Raw genomic sequence first — 18,285 nt, 5'->3', positions numbered from 1 at the left:
ACTTTACTAACCATTGCATGTTTGTTTCTCCATATCGGGTTGAAAACCAGCCTTGCATTTGCAACCACCACTGGGTAGTGACCACTTTCCATCACCTTTGCACAAATAAGATGGTATTCCTCCAACAACTTCAGCGTTGCTTACGCAAGATCCATTTGCCTGCTCAATAATGGTGATTTCCTTGCCTGTCGGAGTGGAGGGGAACTTGGCAAAGTTTACTGTGACTTCTGGACAAACTATATAGTAAATCTGCGAAATGAAAGGGATTTATCAATTTACATTAGTTAGTTATCATCTGAAGCTACAATCTTAACCTGATAATATACTAGTCATTTATTTTGGCAACCAATTGAATATTTACTTACTTTTATAGCTAATAAGGATATACAGGCTCCTTGGTCTCTGAATGCGAAATAGACCCCTTTCTTGTTAACAGGTATACTTTTGACTTCAGTGTTGATGTTCACCTCGCTATTAGAATTGAATCTTCCCTCCCCTGCTGCTATCCGACCTGGAACAAAATTGAACATTTAATCTTCTAATATGACGTCTTATTATGTTCAATAATAACAAAAAATATTGTCAATATTTAGAATTAACTTTTCTGTTTCTAACAGTTTAAAGGAAAGTTCAGACCTTTATTAATAAACTGGAAAATACAACTTAAAAGTAATTAACCTTCAATATCACTTCACAGCTATTTCACTTATTGAATTTTTCGGCAATGCTGTCATCAGTGCTGAATCAGATGCCTCTGTGTGCTTGTTAAAACCATTAATACTTAACTGAAGAGAAGAGATTCGCAACATAAGCAGGAAACCTCTAATCAAGTGGGAAACGGGCTACGGTGCACAGAAAACGAAAATGGAAAAGGGGAAAGGTGAAAGCAAAGACGATTGTGAATACTATTGAGTTATTTTAAATTTTTACCACCATTTCTCTTTATTATTACAGTTTGTTCAACTTACCTAGCCCACCTAGATATTCAACAGAATGCCACGAAAATAAAAGCAGAAACACAAGCTATTTCTCTTTCTCCCTCGAATAACGAATAACACCAATTTTATGTAACAAATTTTAAAGCAATCATTCAATTCTACAAAACGTTTATCTCAAATTTTAGAGAGTTTGAGGAGTTATTCTTACACAAAAGTTAAGTGTTTTCAAAGAGTACTGAACTGTTTTTTATTAAAAAATACCAAGAGGAGAGAAGTCGGGACAGCGAGCTAGCTACTCTGGAACGTTCAGCCTCAAGGAGCTTGTGTCCTGTCCTACGTAGGCTATGATAAGTAACTTCCCGAACCATCTATGGAATAACATAGCTATTCTTAGTTCTGTTCGAAGTGTATACAAACATAATCAATACTCTTCAAAATGGGTACCCTAGGTTGTATAGCCTCCGCACCAATTCTTCACTTTTGGTTTTGATTAATAGCGTCTTCATTGAACAGAATTGTTATATCTTCTATAATTTTTACGTTTGCCGGACGGCTCAATATCATGAAAATTTGCGGTCCAAACATCTATTTTTGGGGAAACTGGGTATGTATAATGACAGTTTTCATTACTCTAATATCACAACTCTCATCAGAGTTGGGTTTTCCATGGAATAAATGCAAAACAAACTCTATTCCCAAACACCAGAACATCAACTCCCTTCTTGACGCAAGTTTCAGTAATCAATTGTTATTGATTGTTGAAACATTATAAATAACAATTGTTATTTATGGCTTTATTATGCGTTTATACCTGATAAAATAAGGTGCATCATAAAGTCATACCTAATCAAGTCGGATTTTTACCGTTTTTGAAATTTTCAGCTTCAATAAGATATACAAAAAAGACTCATAACATAAAATTGATATAAAATGATATTGAATTTCAATGTTTTTTTAACAGTCCTCTTATTTCGGCAAAATATCTGAAACGGCTTTAAAGTTAATTAGAAGGGGAAGACGGGTACATGGAGTGTGTTCTCACTGACGCATTTGTATGTGTTCTTATATTTACTTCTCCAATAAAGTATATCTAATGAAAATTTATTCATTTTATATGTCTGTATATAGCTGAACGAAAATTTTCCTGAAAGCAAAAACAAACATTTTTTATATATTGCGGCCCCTAAATATGAAAGAGAAAAATACTTATGTATCTAAGAAATATAAAATATAGGTATACACATAAGCTTTCTTTTTGGCAAATGTCTTTAAAATTGTTGGTAACACTTGTTACATGCCATAAATATTTTCTTCCGCCGTGAATGGTCCGTAACGAATAGCAATTTCAAGTCTTTCAAGTGCATGGCAAGGGGCCAACTAGTAAATATAATAAATATTAAAGATCCGACTGACCATTGAACTTGAAGTGTAATGATGATTTATCATTTATTTATACGACCCACTGGAACTTGTTTATTAGTGTATTTGGACGAGTAGAATTAGATTAAACAATCGATTTTCGGTCGAGTGATTACTTAACGTTACTCGACCGCGAAATGCTTTTAACATCATCAACTATGTTTATTAAATAGATTCCCGTAGATCTGAGCGGTATTTAGATTTAACATTTGAGAGTTGGAATAGAGGCTCGAAGTTGAAAATGCCGTTAAGTGTATTCGAAATGATTGCCATGAGAGCTTCAGGTGATTCGATAAAAATCATCTCTGAAAGAAGCGAGAGATCGATTTGTTCTTTCAATTCTGACGTAAAAGGGAATGACTGAATCTGACACGTGTCTTCTCGTTAACTCTTTGGCTATTAAGTGAAAAACAAAGCCAGTTGATAAAGTTATCTAAGCCGAGTAAACTGTACCCTGTACATTTTCCAAAATATTGCTAAATTGCAAGAGAAAATTATTTATCAACAAATTTACATGCTCATAGGTCTAGGACTTTTGTGCATGATCTATTTACATTTGTCGAGAGTTTTTATTTATGGATTTTTTCCTTAATCAGAGAGTTTCCCACTTTTTTGATAATGATGGAGAAGTAGAAGGCCAAATGATAACTTTTGGCAAATAGGACTTATAATTGAATAACACGTCACTGAATTATTGCAATTATTTCACTTTTTCTTGTTTGTTATCGCTCTTATGTCTGGAATAGAACTGATTTCTCGGTGATCCCGTAAAAACCTTAAATAAACGCAGCAAAGATCCCGGGACCTTCTGCACTTGTTGTCTCTTTCGAATTTTTACTAACTACTTCCATTAGCAAATTTCCAAGTAGCCTTACAACTAACATTAGCATTGAAGAAAAAAACTGCAAATATTTTTGAATGTGAAGTCAATACTTTTCTGTCAACTAATCACTAGTCTATATTTTGATAAAGGATTCCTAAAAAAGTTGAAAGGCTGTATTAAAGGAAAAGTATAATATTTAAAAAACTAGTGTTGAATTATCCGTTTCAAATGAAGTAAGTTAGTAAAACCTTTAATTTAAAAATGAAAAGGGTCTAGTTTCTGTGTGAGATAAAACATCATTATTGATGTGTATCATCCTTTTAATATTGGGGTTTTGAGGATTTGAATAATAAGTTTCACAAGGGAAAACATGTTTTTTGTGCTTGGGAGAAGTTTGACTTGTCCATTTTTTCCAAGTCTATAGAAAAAAAACTACAGCTAAATAGTTTGTACTGGTCTTTTTTTGTAAATTTCCCATATTTTTCTATTAACAATTTGGTTTTGGCTGATGAGGCAAATGTGCTAGAAACACATGCCTGCGATTTTTCAATTTTTGAGTGTTTGTTCATAAATTTTCTTCATTTTGATTTATATTAAAATCACTCACGAGACCATAACGTAACACCCTGATACATTTTTGAATCAAGACAATGAAAATCCAAGGTATGTCGATCATACCTTTACTACCTAGTTCTGCCTCGCTACATTTTCAACATACCGGTGTCATGCATATCGGACAAGCAGGTGTTAAAACATTTCAAAAATTGCTAATAACCTGCTTATACAGAAAAGTCAGCCATGAAACAAATGAAATAAATCATAATAAATGAACGTAACAACTCACTGAAAAATGCGTATCAACCGCGTTGGAAAAATGATTGATTAATTCCAGGGCAATTCAGATGTTGAAAAAAACTGCAAAGCAATTACCGTTCGAAATGCAAACATTATGTGACTGTGTCACTCTTGGAAAGGAATAAATAGTAATGACAACTAAATTAAACACAGACCGATAATAGTGCTTGTAATATTGCCGTATATCAAAATGGACAGCAATGATTGGTTTAATAAAAGAGCACTTTGGATAATTTTGTTGCGGATTGTTTAACTTCTACCATTGTCAATTTGTGTTTAATGCATTTCGTGATGAATCTAATGAATAAATGATTAATATTGCTCAATATATCAAGCATTCGGAATTGTTTTGATGCTGTGAAATATTGTTAATTATTCAGTTCAATTAAACTATTCATCAAGAACCGTTAACATTTGGATCTAACCAATACATGTTTTCGTCAAAAATATTTAAAACATTGTTAGATTCTAAGAGAAAGATCAGTTTTATGATAGCCAGCAAAATGATCGCATCTGACACCAATTTATAATTCTCGTTTAGAATTGAAAGAAACAGAAACGAAAGTTACTAAGCAGTAGGTAGATATTATTTTATTTGATCTTTCCTATGACATTTCAAATATTCACAATTAATCTGTTTGAATTAGAAATCAAAATGTAGAAATCTGAATCAAGCCAATCAATATTTTGAAGGCAAGGATTCAGACGTGGATAGTTACAGAAAATTGTTTTTGATTCTTCTTACAACATAAAATTTTTCCTGCCAAATTTTACATTTCAGAATTGAATTGGGAGGGCATACCAATGTATAAAAAATTCCAATTCTGACAGATCATAATTTCAAACTATCAGTTAATATTTTATCACTCTCTTATTAGTTATGCAGTTTTGTAGTTATCTGAGTGATTTGGATGAATGGAGTGTCAATTATTGACCAGTTAATGCCAATCTGTATTCAAAACGTTTCATTAGATATAAACAACTCGTGGAAAATCCATGTGCTGAAAATCAATGAACAATTTTGTGTTTGAGTTATGAAGGTATTAGGTAGCGATAATAAATAATTCAGTTGTTTTATACTTTCTATTATTTTGAATTGAGAGTCACATTTTGAGTTCTCTTTCTCTCAATGAAGTCGCCCCGGAGCGCCAATTAAATGGCCAAGTGTCATACAAATATGACAAATATTGCTACTATTTCCTTTCAAACATTTCACCTCCGTCTCTGTTGTTGATGTACACAAAAACTGGATGTTTCCCCAGAAAATACATATCAGAAGTCGTTATTATGTACTTGTCATGTTCTTTCGCATTGAATAGTAAAATTACTTTATTGTTCAGGTACTGTTAATGTTACTGCTGAGATAACAAACAGACAAACGTGTGCGTCGGAATAATAAAACCGGAATATACGATACATTTTCACGACCCTGCTTCCGAATTGATGTTTCTATGCCATTTACTCGGACCTCCGATAGATTTATTGATATTTTATGGCCCACACGTGACTTATGAACAATTTTTTCGGTCCCGACTCATTAAAACATATGACTAACAATATCAAATGGTTCTAATGCTTGCTTGTTTGTTTTGACATCAGTGTAAAATGTTAATACGAGGTACGTATTAACATTTTACACTGATCTCTTATGGTCTTGCCGAAGGAATTAATATCAGTTATTATTTTCATTACGCATACTTCGTCGAAGATTGCTTTTATTCTTGATGGCTTATTTGAAGTAGGTAATGTAATGGAGATTTACTGATTCCAAATGAATTCCAAATGAATTATTTTCCTTGTTGAACAGATATATTCAAAAAGGGATATATTTGGTTTGAACAATGCCTTATGAAAATTTCACTTACTCATTTGTTTAGATCGTAGCTCAATACAAACAAAACTGTATTGGCTGCACTTTTGAAACAACGGCATACAATGTGAAACTTCAGTCATTATTTATTTTAGTTTGTTTTTGAATTGTTTGTTTTGCACCCACATGTACATGTTCTTCATAGATAAATATAATTGGAACCTAGACGTAAAATTAATCTTTCGAAAACACTTTTTTCGCATCAGAACAAAAGTATTTTTTCTCGACAAGCATTTCTCTAACTAAGTTAGCATCATAAGAACTAAGTTTGTTTTTGAATTGCTTGTTTTGCACCCACATGTACATGTTCTTCATAGATAAATATAATTGGAACCTAAACGAAAAATTAATCTATATGATGACGGAAAATTCTATTCATGCAATGAAGGACTAATAATGGGAAACCCTTTGAGTCCCTTGCTGGCGGAAATTTTCATGGATAACATAGAGTATGAAATCCATAATAATCAGTTAGCTAACAGTTTTTTGTACTGGTACAGATACGTAGATGATATCTTAGTATGTTTTACTGGTACCGATAGGCAATTAGGCAAGTTCATTGAATATGCCAATTCCATTCACCACGGAGAGGGAGGTAAATAATTCAATAAATTACCTTGACTTAACCATTACGAAAAATAATAATAAATATGAATTTGCAATTTTTCACAAACCATCGTACACAGACATTATCATACATAATTCCTCCACACACCCTTACCAACATAAAGTTGCTGCATTCAATAGTATGCTTCACAGATTATTGAATATTCCACTGTCTGATAGGGAGTTCCAGAAAGAGCTGAATTTGATCAAACAAATCGCGGTTAATAACGGTTACAAAGTAGATATTATAAACGCCATTCTTACCAAAAAACTTCAAAAGCAAGCCATGGACTTGGTCTACCCATATTCAAGATGCGATAACGTCTGTTATAGGACATTGGCATATTTGGGTGAACCAACCAGGAATATCGCCCGTTTTTTGAAGAAAGAAGGCGTAAACGTGGCTTACAGAACGAATAATATTCTAAGTAAATTTACTAAAAACAATAAAGACAAAATTTCGTTGTTGGATAGATCAGGAGTATATAAGCTGACTTATGGCTCTTGTCCAAAACTGTATATTGGCCAAACTGGAAGAACATTTTCCCAAAGAATTAAAGAGCATAGAAGCAGTTTTATAAATAGAAAGACCAATTCCACATTTGCAAACCACCTATTAGCAGAAGGACATGAGTTCAATCAGGAATACGATGTGTTACATTTAGAAGAGAAGAGTTTGAAACTCAATCTTCTAGAATGTTTAGAAATCAATAGATTCAGGAATTCGGGTAATTTACTGAATGATCAATTATAATTAAATAACTCTCCGTTACTGAATATTTTTTCAAATGTGGAAAATGGAACATAAGCTCAGGTAATTAAATTCATTACAAACTTAGGTAAAAAATCAGGTACTTGAAATTCAGGTACTTGAAATTCAGGTAGCTCAAATTGTAGAATAATATATTTTACTGTTTATTAGAACGTTTTTATAATAATATGCTCATTCAAACTTATGGGAAAGAATATACTTACTTATCAACTTGTATCTCTCAGCATCCCATGGCGGCGGTTCTCTTGTTACGGCATCGAATTCGTAGTAAAGTAAGCTGAATGTTTCTTTGCAAGACAACGCATTTCCTGAAAAAGTTTTCATTGAATTATTTGAATTCGAAGGATCGAATATTATAAACAATGATTAAATCTTTTCATAAATATATTTCTTATGTCAAATGATAGTTCCATAATCTCCCGCTGATAAGTTGGTTTCTGTTCACATATAAGATGCTTCACGTTTTAATTATAACTTGACCTTTACAAAACCTCTACTTAATCAAAATGAATCGATTTTCAAACGACCCAAATGGATAATATTATCAATTCAGTAATTAATTATTAATTTATCAATTCTAGAAATTGTATTAATATATATGAAATGGAAACATCATTTGAATTGTATTTCACAACATTTACAGACTTTTCCATAGATATTGTAACAAATTCAGCAAATTAATTGGTATGATAATGACGTGAGTAGAAAATAATTAAAAAAATATGATAAAGCAATAATTGTGTTGTTTATTATTTAATAAGTATCAAAATATTTTTGAACAGAATGATAATTGCGAATCAATTTGCTTCAATAGGAGTCAACAAATATGACACTTTTACATTATTCTAATCGGATATAATTGGATATAATTTAAATCCAGCGTGGTATAAGCCGGAGAAAGAAGTAGTTGTTTTCCGACAGACGTCCACCAGACCCTGCTGTACAGGTAGTTGGGAGAGATTAATATTTCCAAATTTATTTTGAAATATTCATTTCCCTATAAATGTTTTGATCATTTCCGGTATGAAAATACCTTTTTACTATAACTGGGATGAACTTTGTCAAAATTTTCAAACTATCAGGGCCATGATTACTGATAGTATCAATTACTATTAGAATTTTCAGTTATGAATAAAGGTTGTATATTTTGCAAATCAGAAGATAAAAGTATGTTTCAGTGCATTTTTCTATGGGTAATTAAGTAACACTTAATTTATAAGAGTGTGCATTATTATTCCATGACGAATGTATGTTTTTTTTTATTACAGAAAATAGATAAAGTGTAAATTTATGTCTTTTTCATCTTATATGTGCATTCAACACAGATGTGTCGTCAATATGAGCATTCAATGTAGTTTGTCATGTACTCTGTATTGATTTTATTTCCCCCCAAAAATTCATTATAAAATACATTGTTTTTCTGTTTGATTGTTGCCACTGATGATGCTACTCGTTTTAAAAGTCACTCTATAAAAATATCGGTGTGATATACCAATGAATTGTGATTGTATCGCTTTATCAAGATTTGTAATAAATGAGACAGGTCCTTATTTTAAAAAAAGTTGATGTTGGCCGTGTTGACACGAAACGTTTAATCAAAGATTTACTGTTATATCGTTATAGTACATATCGAATACAATTAAACTTTCCTTCTTCATTTTTATATATATTCTGAAGTAAAATTTGTATGTGTGTAAAGCCTAAACGATGTATAAAAACATCATAAAGCCATGTATTTCCACAGTTTATTCAGGGAGATTTATCAATCACCAATTAGATATATTTTTCCGATATGGTATCGTTCATTGTATCTAAAACTGGTAGCATTTTGTACTGGTAGCTAGATTGAGGATATCCAACAATGTTGAGGCTAAATTAACATTGAGAAAGGCTCCAGGTCTGGTGTTTGAGGTATACAGTTTTATGATTGCCGCCATTATCAATTCTGTCAAGGTTAAGAACTTTCTCCATAACTGGTGAGTTATTATTGCCCACACTCACAGACGTTAAACCCTATGACCTTCTAATATTCTATATGATACAGATTGACGCACTATGAAGCTTTTTGAATCCATTCAATATCTTTACCAACATCAGAGATAAACTAATTTTTCTTGGCCATATACGAAAATTTAAGTGAAAATTAAACATTCTCTGAGAATGTGAAATTGGTTCAATAAACATTATTGTTTAAATATTCATCATTGAATTTATATTATAGTATTTGTACTGCTTTTGAAAGTGAAACAGTACAAATTATATCATTTCACAATACTTTTTTTTGCATGCTTCTGAACATATTTAATCAAGACCGGATGATTTTTCATGCTCACATTCAATATTAACAACACAAATCTTGGTTTAAGACATTCCTCACGGTTGGTAAATCAGATTAAGAGAGTTTTAGCCCTTTTTCATTCGATTAGTTACAATTAAGGCATGTGGGCCATTTAGTGGACATTTCCAGTTTTGTATCTATTGATCCTAGAGGCCTTGAGCGTTCAATGGGCGGAACAGATTGCCCTTAATTTGGGCAATCTACTTATATATGGTTTCGCAGTTTTCGGATATTTTTCTGTTCCATTAGTTACTTAATTGTACAATTATAAGAGAATATCGATCTCGATACCGAATTCAATCTATGCCAGCCGATAAATCTGCGTTCAAAGCCTTAATTTAATTATCCATCAATTTTTCAGACAATTGAGGAGAGAGTAATTTCCTATCGATGATCGATTTTTATTTATCGGTTCTTTTTTAATTTTCAAATTAAGGTAATGAATTTAATTATGATAAGTTCTCGGTATCGCTCGTAGGCCACATGGCCTACGAAGTATTTTTGTAGGATTCACCATGCTCTAATTGATTATTTATAGCTGGGGCAACTGCTGTAAATAAAAAAATATTATTTTCGCATTTCCAAGTGTAACACCTGATTTTTTTATCGCTTCAATAGTGTTGAGATCATTTCGGATTCAGTAAGTATCAAAAGGATAATCTTATTCCATTTTCAAATAATAATTACTCTGGATATTTTGGATTGGTGCTATACATCAATGTGGCGATATATATAGCTATTCAAAACTCTGGAATATTCGAATACTTTCTCAGTGCGGACGTAATAGTCTCCTCAACTTTTGAACAGGACGAGATATCAAAATCGGAGAAAACTTAACTAAAACTCATCATTGTTAATACCTTTTGACTAGAAATATATTAGTGCTGCATCACTCATCACCGAGAGAGTGTTATCAAAGGAGAAAGGGGGGGTCTTGTGATACGCCGTTTGATCTGTTGTAATTTCGTTGCAAGCACCTTTTTTTCAATCCACGAGTTCCGAAGTGAAATACGGTCTAGATGTTACGTACCCCAACAACATAATCTAGATGCATCATATAAGGTGATCTAGTGAGTCATTCTAATAAATTATGTCTTGAGTTTTCATCTGATTTTACGTTTCAGAAATATAAGGTACATTTTCATTACGATAGACTGGTTCTAAAGAGAATCGATGACAAATATGCAAACCGCTAGCTAGATAAACGTAGGTCCCTTAGGACCCCCTTGGACTCAGAAGATTGGTTCAAAATACCACTCACCTGGAAAAAGACTGCAGTCTCTTATGGTGAACTTTATTTCGATGTAGATTCTATTGGAGACATTCCTATCGATGAAAGGTGTCCACAGCCAATTATTGACGTTGTTGTAGGCCACATCACAGACTACGTACGACCTCCAGTTGATACCCTTCTGGAAATTGGTGAAAGACTCCTCTACCCACTGAAACAAAAAAAATCGTTGAAAATAAACTATAATTCCATTCCTTTCCAACAGAACAACAACACCATTCAAAATGAAAGTCTATTAGGAAACAAAATTGGTTTTAGATCTAAAACCAGTCGCGACTGGGAAAGATATACTAATTATCAGCTGGGTCTAATTTCTGTAATATCAGGAAATTGTTCTAGCATTTCAATTCATTAAACAAACGTTTTCAATGCGACTTCGATACCGATCCAACACTAGCTACACCTAAACATTTAATCACCAATCAGACTTAACGATATCACATAGAACTAACTTGGATATCCCCCAAACCGAAATTACCGGGGAAACTAGCCAGGTGGTGCCGCATTGAGAATCCAAACTTTGTAAATTGTAACACTTGCAAACTACCTCAAGCAAGTGCTTTAGCACATCACTAAAGTAAGGAAGATTAAATGAGTTTGTGCGGGCAGAGAAAATAGGGAGACGCGCAATCTGTAAGATTTTCAAATGAGCATGAAAGAGGTGACAGATGTGCAGAACTGTGACTTGCGTTTGAGTTGCAGAAAGATCTTCGAGGTGGAAGGTTTGATGAAATTGTTAGGATATCTGTTAGGATATTACGTTAGGAAAGAGTAGATTGTCTATGGAGTGGTTATCTTATATATTAATACAAACATATCCGTAAAGCCAGAAAACTTCTGTCGAACCTGAATATTTACAATTTTGAGTTTTTGCAGAGACAAGAAGGTTTCTATCGAATATTTTTCAGGGCGGGGTAAAAAAAAACATCACAATATTTCAACTGGAATGAGACTAGTGAGTCGCAGATAATAATTTTGGTATCTATTGGAATATACCTACATTAGATTTGCGAAAGCTTTTTTGACTATATGAGATACATTCATTAAAAAGTGAGCCTAAATTCATTTCGAAACCTGGCAAATTGATTGATTTCTTCTGAATATGAGAGAGGTAAGAAGTTGAGATTTGTTTTTGGAAGTTTTTCTTGCAAAAAATAATGCTTTGGATTCGGAGGGGTTGACAGACGAACAAAATTTTTTTGAGACACCATCATGTGTTCATGTCATCCTCATGAGGGTCTTCTTATGAAGCAAAATACAATTAGGTATCATATATATGTGATGGAAATATGAATCAGGTGCTTCCTTGATATTCCATAACAATCACAATCCTAAATTATTCCATTATATATTGAAGGGTCCTTCCTGATACTCGATGTTGGGATAGCCATTTTTAACTGATGTACCTGTCTTGTGGAGAGACGTGGTTGAATAAAAAATTAATTTTTTTTCTTTTAGGTGAGACGGGAAGACTCGGAGAAAAACAGTCAAAATTTCATTTTTAATAAAAAGTGGTTTGCGAGGTTAGTTTCATTTTGCCTTGCATAGATATCTCACAGATCGTTTTTGCAATATATATATATATACTGAATTAATGAGCTATTTGTGGTATATCCCCAAAATGCCAATCCATATCTCAATCTCAAGTGCGAATAAAATCATGGAGTAATACATATTTTTAGATCCTGAGTATCCTAACTCGTTTGAGATCATTGGGTAGTAACTGCTTTCGTTTTCTATTGCACCGTTTCCCAGCATCAATTCCGGAATAATGCATCGTTTGTCTTCTTCATATTGAAAGACAAAAGATTTGAATCAAACCATCTTTTTATTCTATCCATAACTTTGCACATCTTTTTATGGGGTTTCTCTCGTTTTTACTATACCAGAACAATGTGGTGTAGCAGGCAAAAAGAGGGAAGGAACCAGATACCTATTCCGAGTGTGGCCAATTAATTAATATATAATAAGAACAGTAAGGGCCCCAAAAGGGAACCTTGAGGTATTTCTGTTGATATATTTGATGTGTTGACGCGGAATCAGTCTTTACGAATTGTATCTTATTTGAAATCCGAACTGTGGGCAGTGGGAGAACTAATGGTTAAGTTTGCATTCAGCCTTGTTTAACCAATTGCTTGATAACTTTCGCTAGAGGTGGAAATAACGATATTAGTCTCAGGTTAGATGGGTCATCCCTATCATTATGCAGTGGTATGCCCATGATTTTTTTAGGAAGGACCGAAAGATAAACCTGTGAGGAAAACGAACCAGTACCTCTATGGCGATGGTTGGTACGTTCTCGAAGATTCGCAATGAGAGCTTATCCATTCCGAAAGTTGATTTGTTTTCAAAATTAATGATGGTTTGTGTGAGTTTGCTATTTTAGTGTCATATAACCCAAATATGTCGTTAATAGTTTCTTGTAGAAAAATTGAAGGGTCATCTGCATTTTTGATCTTTCTTGTTAGATTTTCAGAACAAAAATAATTATTTATCGAATCAGGTGATATCGAGGTCATATTCTATCATTATAATTCTTTTGTTTTGCTTTTTGTTTAGCATTCGGTAATTTATTCTATATTTGTTTTTTATTCTAATTTTTTGTGTTGGAAAGGTTTTTTAAAAAAAAACTCACATATTTCACTGTTGAAGGATTCAAATGGTTTTTGACACAAGAACACATATTCTCATTGAAAATTGGCACACATTTGATAGAAATTGAGATAATTTGTTCGACTATACCTAAAATTAATTTTCCAAATTCAAATTTCATCGTCTTCATCTGTACTCAAATTTAAATAACTAATGATCGCATCATGATCAGATAGATTATATGACATAAGAGAGCATGAAATTTAAAAGTATTCAACAGATGTAACAATTTTTGAGTATCTGCAGCAGATAGCGTTTCAAAGTTCATTTCTATGTCCCCTGCTAGGACAACATTTGACTTTCTAACTCATTGTTTCAACTTCGCAAAATATATTTTTTGATAATTACCACGACAACACATAAGTACGAATCCAAGAATATCATCGGTTTATTTAACGAACTGCTCGAAAACATAATTATGGAAAAATAATAATCAGAGAATTTGCTTGTTATTTCATGATTTTTTCCCATTATCCACACTAATTGGTTTGGCGAAGTACTGTGTTCATCAATTAAAAACACTGTAATGACAAGCCAAGCGTAGGACATTAAATAATTATACAAAGAGAAATGAAGGAGTAGTTTCGGTGCGTAAATAAAACAATTTTCTGGAAATATGTGAAAAAGTTTCAAACCAACATGATCAACATGCCGGTAAATTTTTTCATTTTCGATATAATGATAATAACTATAATGATGATGATGCCCTCTCCCGAGTGTATAGGGAATTCAGAAATCGAGCCCAAACAGAATAACAAAAAGCGATTTTCGTGAAACTCAATGTTTATATTTGAAAGTAGGTAATTGTTTTAGAAGAATTTTTTCTAGTCTATAAGACGAATGGAACTTATAGAGGAGAGTAGGGTATTACGGAATACCATTTACTGTTTCTTAATAAAACTTCCAAAATCAGTATGAATACATACTATGATTAACTACGGTCAACTTTAACACCTTTCAAAGATTTTATTGTTAATGAAAAATAAAAATAATCAAAATATAACAAACGGGGGGTAATATGAAATACGAGGTTTAATTAATGAAAAAGCCATTCAAGTACAGAAAACCTATTTTTCTAGTTTTCAATACAAAAACTTCAATACAATGAGTCTAGGTACTTCATGGAAATAGACAAAAATCGCACACGGAATATGTCTTTTTTGTTCCTGTACAGTCAAGATGAGCCCACAACGAGCAGGTTAAACCCTGCTTTGGAATCATCGGAGAATCTTTCATCACAGAAGACTCACTCATTGTCTTTGTTGTCCGGTGCTTTTCCTGGTGTCATGTAGTCCATTAAAGATGACACATCAGAATGGAAAGAATCATCGTTGCTGCAGTCATCACTAGTTGGATTAATTGCCTTAGGCCTGGGTTTAGAAGAGTTGTTGAAGTTCAATTTTTCAACAGGGGGTCTTAGAGCTTTTTCTCTTTTGTGTTTTCAAAAATTCAAATTCTTTCTTCGCCTGTTTTTTTCCAATCCGGTCTGTAATTGTTTTTTCATATGGAGAGCATGTTATTATAGAGGAGGAACCAGCTTTCCTGCCTTTACTTGATTTCTGTTTTTTTTTTGGAGGTGGAGATGGAACCTCTATAGGAAAGATAAGATTGGTCAACTTTGGCTTGACAGGAACAATCACATTACGGTTGAGGTGAGTCATAAAGGGTTGATGAACTTGAAATGGGGGCAGGTGTTGGTTCAATAGGTCTTGTTTCAGGACTTGGAACTGTAAGTGTTGAAGTAATGAAATTCTCACTGTCAAAAACATTTTCATTGACAGGATGAATGCCAGTCGCTATGAAACCATTAACTACAATGTCCCCAGGTTGTACTTCAAGGTGAGCCCTGCCAAATAGCTCCATCATATCAAAAATCCTCAAAGGCATTGAACTGTGCCGTAAAAGCTATCTCACTTCCTCGCTATAATGATTTTAATGTACCCATAAGCTTTTTGTCCAAGGGTTGGATTTTATGTGAAGAGTGGGGAGGCAGACATATGATCGTAACATAATTTTCTATAGCTAAGTTCATAACGTCAATGTTATTCTTGTGGGTGCCATGTCCATCAAGGCAAAGCAGGATAGGTGAATCAGCTGAGGGTTTTCTAACGACAACGAAATGTTTTAACCATTTGGTGAAAATATTTGTTTGTATCCAACCACCTGGGCGACAAGAGGCTATGGTTCCTGGCGAGGCACCTTCAATTCAGTCTTACGTTAGTTTTAATTTTTTTCATGAATCTTGTTTAGAACATAGATGGCGTGTCGGGTATTATGGAATACTAGGTATTCCGACACGCCATCTTGGACAGATAGCCTAAAAACTGTTGAACAAATACTGTAACCAATCTCGTAACAATATACTACAACTCTTTATATTTACATTGTGCTTAGTCTTGAAGCTTAAGAAACATTGTAGTAGTTAGTATAAATATTTGAAGGCTTACCTATAAAAATGCTAGTGAAGTACAAAACAAAATTCGAGCGAGCAGTTAAACAGCAATTGGTGAACATCATGGGAGTCTTTTGAAGTAGTTCATGCCCTAAACAGAACTAAAACCTGAGTATTTCATATTTTCCGACTATTCCATAATATCCTACTCTCCTCTATTAGTCTCAGGAAAATTTTCGAGAGCATTCTTAAGGATGATGAGGAGTCAGAGGTGAACACATCTTCAACAGTCTATTTCAAATGAAGGCGAACCGAGAACAATAACACCTCAACACGTGTTTCAATCACTTGGTGAGGTATTGTTGAGGTGTTAAAAATAACGGTTTGGTGTTGGGATTAAACTCCAGTAATACTCGTCCTGATTTTAGTTATAAATTAACAAAAATAGAAAATTTATCTGAACCGGTTCAAACCTGGTTTTTCGATCTTTTATGAATAATTCAACGACTCAAAATTAAATTTTATTTTTGATCATCTTCAGTTAAACAAGAAATTTTCGTCTACATATAATTCAGCAACAGATTTCAATCCTATAATGAATACGATTGCATCATTCCATTTATCGCCAACAGAAAACATTACCATTCGTTTTGTGTTTATAGCGACAAATTGAGTTTTGTTTATCCAAATTGAGGACGTGATGATAAATTTAGGAGACAAATATATATTTCAGCTGTTTTCATGTTTCAACTGGAATTTATTACTCTTTTTGTACCATATTTAATAACTTCTATATTCTTCCCACTTGTACGTTTGGTAATTGAACAATAATTAGAGGTGCTAGGAAAATTCTGAACTTTACATTTATTTTCGTTGAAATTGTTTAGTAATAATGAAAGATATTCGAAACGTCAGGGACGTACATTTCAAACAAAAGATTAAAGAAGATTGTACTAAGTGATAGTTTGTTTATTTTCATAGTGAGTTATACGATATATTTCGAAATACTGTGAAACGCTTACGTCGATATCTATCTTACAACTATGGTTTATTTTTGGAAATTTCAAAATTCAGGAATGCTGCCAGGAAAGCATTGCCGAAGTATTGCCGTTATGTTTTATGTTTCCAAGACAAAAATTGTCATTTATTTCAATTAATTCGAATTCAGACATTTTATGTTTACAAAACTTTGTATCCCAAAAATGAATAGCTCCTACTACAGTACTAGTAGATTTTGGAATGACAAAAAGGTTAAATGATTCAGAACAGCTGAGAGTTTCACGAATTGAACGTGCGAACAATCTGTGAGTTAACTGAGATAGATGTTATTCGTTTCATTTATTTATTTATACTATTTGTTGAATATTACAGACATCACTGTAGAATACTAGTCAAAATAAAATATAAAATAAAGTTTCATCAATGAACTCATATTATTTCTAACATATCGAAAGTATTTACATGTAGGCCAAACTCCCATTTTTTCAACATATAATTGCACGGAGAAAAAAATTATAAAACTATAAAAATTGTAACCATTCGATATTCATCAACTGAATAGTATGCTTTCAATTCCTTTAATTTATTTTTAAATTTTGTTTGAAAATATACTTCACTACATCTTGAATTGATGTTGGTGCTAATCTTCATTTTATGTCGATCCACATTTTTAAAATCCTGATATAATATATATTCCGAAAATTATCGAAAGAAATTAACAGTGAACTGAGAAAACATTGAATTTAGAGTAGTGTGATGTTATTTTTTGGATAAATGCTTCAAAAATCATTTGCTAGATTTGACCTGAACTGACTTAATACTGTATAAGTATACAGTAATTGAAATATAAAATTAATACTTACAAAGTAAGCAAATTAAATACAAGCCAATGAAAATAGAACACACTATTTCTAATGAGAACCCGTACACAGGTTTACTGGAAACCGCACATTGAATCGACTATTGTTCAATCACCAAGACTAAAAAGTTGCCAGTGTGCGATTAGTTTTATGTCTACGCGTTGAATGGTTATTAAAAAATAGACGGTACACTTATTCAAATTTAATACAGTGATAATTTCCTATTCAAAATCACAACTGAATACTACTACACTTCAACAATTTTTTATGACCACACTTTTATTAATATGCACACACTCACTTCACTTGCTTACTGGTCGCTTTCCTTGCTCTCGCACTGTTCCGAGTTCTCAACTAATCCTAGAACTAATTCATATTTACTTACCATATTCGAAAATGCCCGTGCTTCGCACGTGAAACCATTTTGTTATAAATTGATTTCAAATTTTGATTCTTTCGAGATCATTTTC

At 32.8% G+C, this 18,285-nt stretch overlaps 1 protein-coding gene across 9 annotated transcripts in view; it reads right to left on the bottom strand.

The window, feature by feature from the left end:
- The window catches only part of LOC111503476 (Eph receptor tyrosine kinase), a 448,678-nt gene that overhangs the window by 17,856 nt on the left and 412,537 nt on the right, over nt 1-18,285 (bottom strand). For all 9 annotated transcript variants that reach the window (XM_074184068.1, XM_074184072.1, XM_074184067.1 and 6 more), the window contains 4 exons: nt 10,883-11,063; nt 7,487-7,591; nt 366-511; nt 12-249 (listed from right to left, as the gene is read on the bottom strand). In XM_074184068.1, coding sequence (XP_074040169.1) covers nt 12-249; nt 366-511; nt 7,487-7,591; nt 10,883-11,063 — 670 coding nt within the window. The remainder of the gene's footprint in view (nt 1-11; nt 250-365; nt 512-7,486; nt 7,592-10,882; nt 11,064-18,285) is intronic.

This window comes from Leptinotarsa decemlineata, unplaced genomic scaffold, assembly GCF_025532065.1.
Source record: "Leptinotarsa decemlineata unplaced genomic scaffold, Ldec_3_MD MMD2_tig00026354_RagTag_RagTag, whole genome shotgun sequence".
Taxonomy (NCBI): domain Eukaryota; kingdom Metazoa; phylum Arthropoda; class Insecta; order Coleoptera; family Chrysomelidae; genus Leptinotarsa; species Leptinotarsa decemlineata.
This window is presented reverse-complemented; position numbering and strand designations above follow the sequence as displayed.